General features: G+C 32.5%; 1 protein-coding gene across 1 annotated transcript; it reads right to left on the bottom strand.

Moving 5' to 3' along the window:
- Positions 1–41: 41 nt before the first annotated feature.
- On the bottom strand, positions 42–3,030 carry LOC109591076 (leucine-rich repeats and immunoglobulin-like domains protein 2; the record flags this gene model as incomplete). The annotated part of the gene is made up of 9 exons (XM_020006886.1): positions 2,982–3,030; positions 2,853–2,924; positions 2,721–2,792; positions 2,358–2,536; positions 2,087–2,222; positions 757–938; positions 561–711; positions 281–411; positions 42–155 (listed from the first exon to the last, which is right to left on the bottom strand). Coding segments are annotated over exons 4-9 (853 nt in total), but the record flags the coding sequence as incomplete, so codon positions are not given.
- Between the last annotated feature and the right edge of the window lie 6 nt (positions 3,031–3,036).

The following is a 3,036-nucleotide window of genomic DNA, read 5'->3' as shown; positions in this document are numbered from 1 at the left end:
AGAAAAGTAAAATAAATTTATTCAAATTATAAATAACGTACTTTCCTGGCTTTCCTCGCATCCATCACCAGAATATCCATCAGGACACCTGCAGTAATGTACTGGGAGACACTGTCCATCATTAGAGCAACCAGACCCTCTATTGCAGGCTGACCCTGTAATTAACACAAACATCAATTATGCAAATGTACATATTAATACTCTTTTGCTTTATAGAAAGTTTGAGCTTAAGCTGCTTCTGAACTATGCCCACTACTCTCTACAGAATAGTAGGACTTACTGAAGTATATTGTAAGACTGGCAGCTGCTTCTACTGATCCTGCTCCATTGTCTGCCACTACTTTATATTGACCATTATCCTCAAACTGAGGACCTAATATTATCAATGACCCATTACTGGTCAAATACATCCTATAATAATAATAATGATTAAAAAACATGTAATATTATGGAAATAAAACATATAGTAACAATAATAATAAAGATTTTAATCCAAGTATTCATTGTATTAATACAATCAATGTAAAATTAGATTAGTGTACTTATTAATTTTGATTTACTTTGTGGTATTTTTGAAGTCAATTTCATTTGAGTTGTGATACCACTTCAGTACTGGTGGTGGGTTCCCTCTTGCTGCTGCTTCAAAAATAACGTAAGATGGAGGATCACGAGCAACCACACTAATAGGACTCTTCTTAATCACAGGAGGCTCTGATTATCATTATTAATTATAATAAAAAATATTTTAATAATCACCTCCAATTTGAATTTGTCGAATTACAGAGCTAGTGACATTATCAAGTGTAGCTGTACACACATATATTCCTTGATCAGCAGCTGCAATGTCCTTTAATACTAGCAGTCCTTCAGTGTCAGTGTTGCCACAATTATCAACACTTTTATTAGTACAGAATGAAGAGTGATCCTCCTCCAGTGCCCTATTGAGTAAATTAATATACTACACACAAGAACTTAGAGTCTGCATGTACTGCAATAATAAACTAATTTGCTGCAAAGTTGGGCCCAAGAGCACATAGGCGGCTACAGAATCTTGAATTAACCAGGGCTCATTAATTATTTATAAAAATTGGGGGTGTGGTCAATTAATAAAATGACTAAAAAATCATTATGATAGCTCACAAAAGCCAGTTACCACACTAAAATAACTGTAAAGTGGAGCTGATCATTAGAGTAGACAGTTGTGGCTATAAAAAATGAATTCTAGTGATGATCTCACTCCTAATAATAACAAACCACACCCTTTGGGTGTAGTTTTGGTTAAAAACTACCAGGGCAAAGCCCTGGCTTGCCCGGGCCTATAGCTGCCTATGCAAGAGCATGAATTATTTAGTAAAGAATAATCATTTTAACATGAAAAAACTCCAAACATTAGTCACAATGTTCTTGTGAATTTTATGAATCTTTAAAATTGCTCAAAAATTAGGCCGACGACTCTGTACAACAAAGGCCTGTACAGGGTTGTTGGCCAAATTTTGGCAAAAATGACTAGAAGAACATTTTTTGTTTTAATAATTTTTTCTAATGCAAGTACATGATTTGATGTTGCATAAAAAATTTGAGCTGACTTTGATCAAAATTAGATTAAAAAAAATTTATTAAAGTTACTCAAAAACGGGGCCAAAGTCCCTGTACTATAGTACAGGGTCGTTAGCCAAATTTTGGCAAAAATGGCAAGTTGAGAAATCTCCATTTTTATCACATTTTCTGATGTATATACATGTACTTATGTTGTGTAGAAAGTTTGAGCTGATTGCAATCAAAATTGAATTTTTTACGAAATTTTAAAGTTACTCAAAAACGGGGCCGAAGTCCCTGTACTATAGTACAGGGTTGTTGATCAAATTTAGGCAAAAATGACAAGTTGAGAAATCTTCATTTTTATCACATTTTCTGATGTATATGCATGTACTTATGTTGTGTAGAAAGTTTGAGCTGATTCCAATCAAAATTGTATTTTTTAATGAGCTTTTAAAGTTACTCAAAAATGAGTTCAAAGGTGATTTTTTTGACAAAAACCCTACTTTCTATTACAGTCACTATTGTAAGTTTAGTGTGTATATCTCACTGTTCAGATCCTTTAACAATTCTTTTCCAAGTTACATCAACATTTTGATTTGCTTTACACTGCAGCTCAAGACAGGCACCACTCTGCACATAATTAACCTCTGATGATGGAGTCACTGATACCTTCAATCCCTTAGCTAAAAAGGAAAAGTACTAAAAATGCATTTTAACACTTCAGTAAATATCATACCATATATTTTTAAAATAAATATTATACTATATTTACTTTTAAATAAAATTATATCATATTTATTTATCACTGAAGTGCTTACTGCAATTAGTTATGTCCACACTCCTTAGTCTTCGACCTCTGACCTCAATAGGATAGCCACATAGGATAGTCTCATAGTAAGGACGATTGGATCTCAAGTATTCTTGAAGCCAAAGGGCAGAACAATCACACACTATCATGTTGTCTTGTGTTATGTTTGTCCGAAAATCATTCCATTGCCTATAGCATGCAAAACAATAAAGCTACTAAAATTACTACAGTAAATACAATAATAATAATAAACAACAACAACAACAACAATAATAATAACAATAATAATAATAGTACAACAGACTAAGTTAGAAAGGAAAAAGAAGAGAGAGAGAAGAAATAAGGACAAATATTTAGAAATGAATACGCTTACAAGTAATAGATCCTATTAGTATTTTCAAGTGATCCCTCGGCAACGTAACTGATTTTGTTTTTATACAAAGCCCTGCATTATAAGTAATATATTATGAGATAATTGTGTTTTATGATTTTATCAATTACTCACAGCTGAGCAAGATATCTTAGATTACGAAAAGGAAATGTTTCAATTCTTTCCAGCCTATTTGAGATCAGCAAGCTAGCAAATTAATGAAAAATTAAATATAATCATGAATGATCTATTATCATGCCTCACAGGTAAGTAAGTCTTGGCGTGTACTGGAATACATCTTTCGGTAGATAAGAAATAC

Source organism: Amphimedon queenslandica, unplaced genomic scaffold (genome assembly GCF_000090795.2).
Source record: "Amphimedon queenslandica unplaced genomic scaffold, v1.1 AMPQUscaffold_8998_Cont19063, whole genome shotgun sequence".
Lineage (NCBI taxonomy): Eukaryota > Metazoa > Porifera > Demospongiae > Haplosclerida > Niphatidae > Amphimedon > Amphimedon queenslandica.
This window is presented reverse-complemented; position numbering and strand designations above follow the sequence as displayed.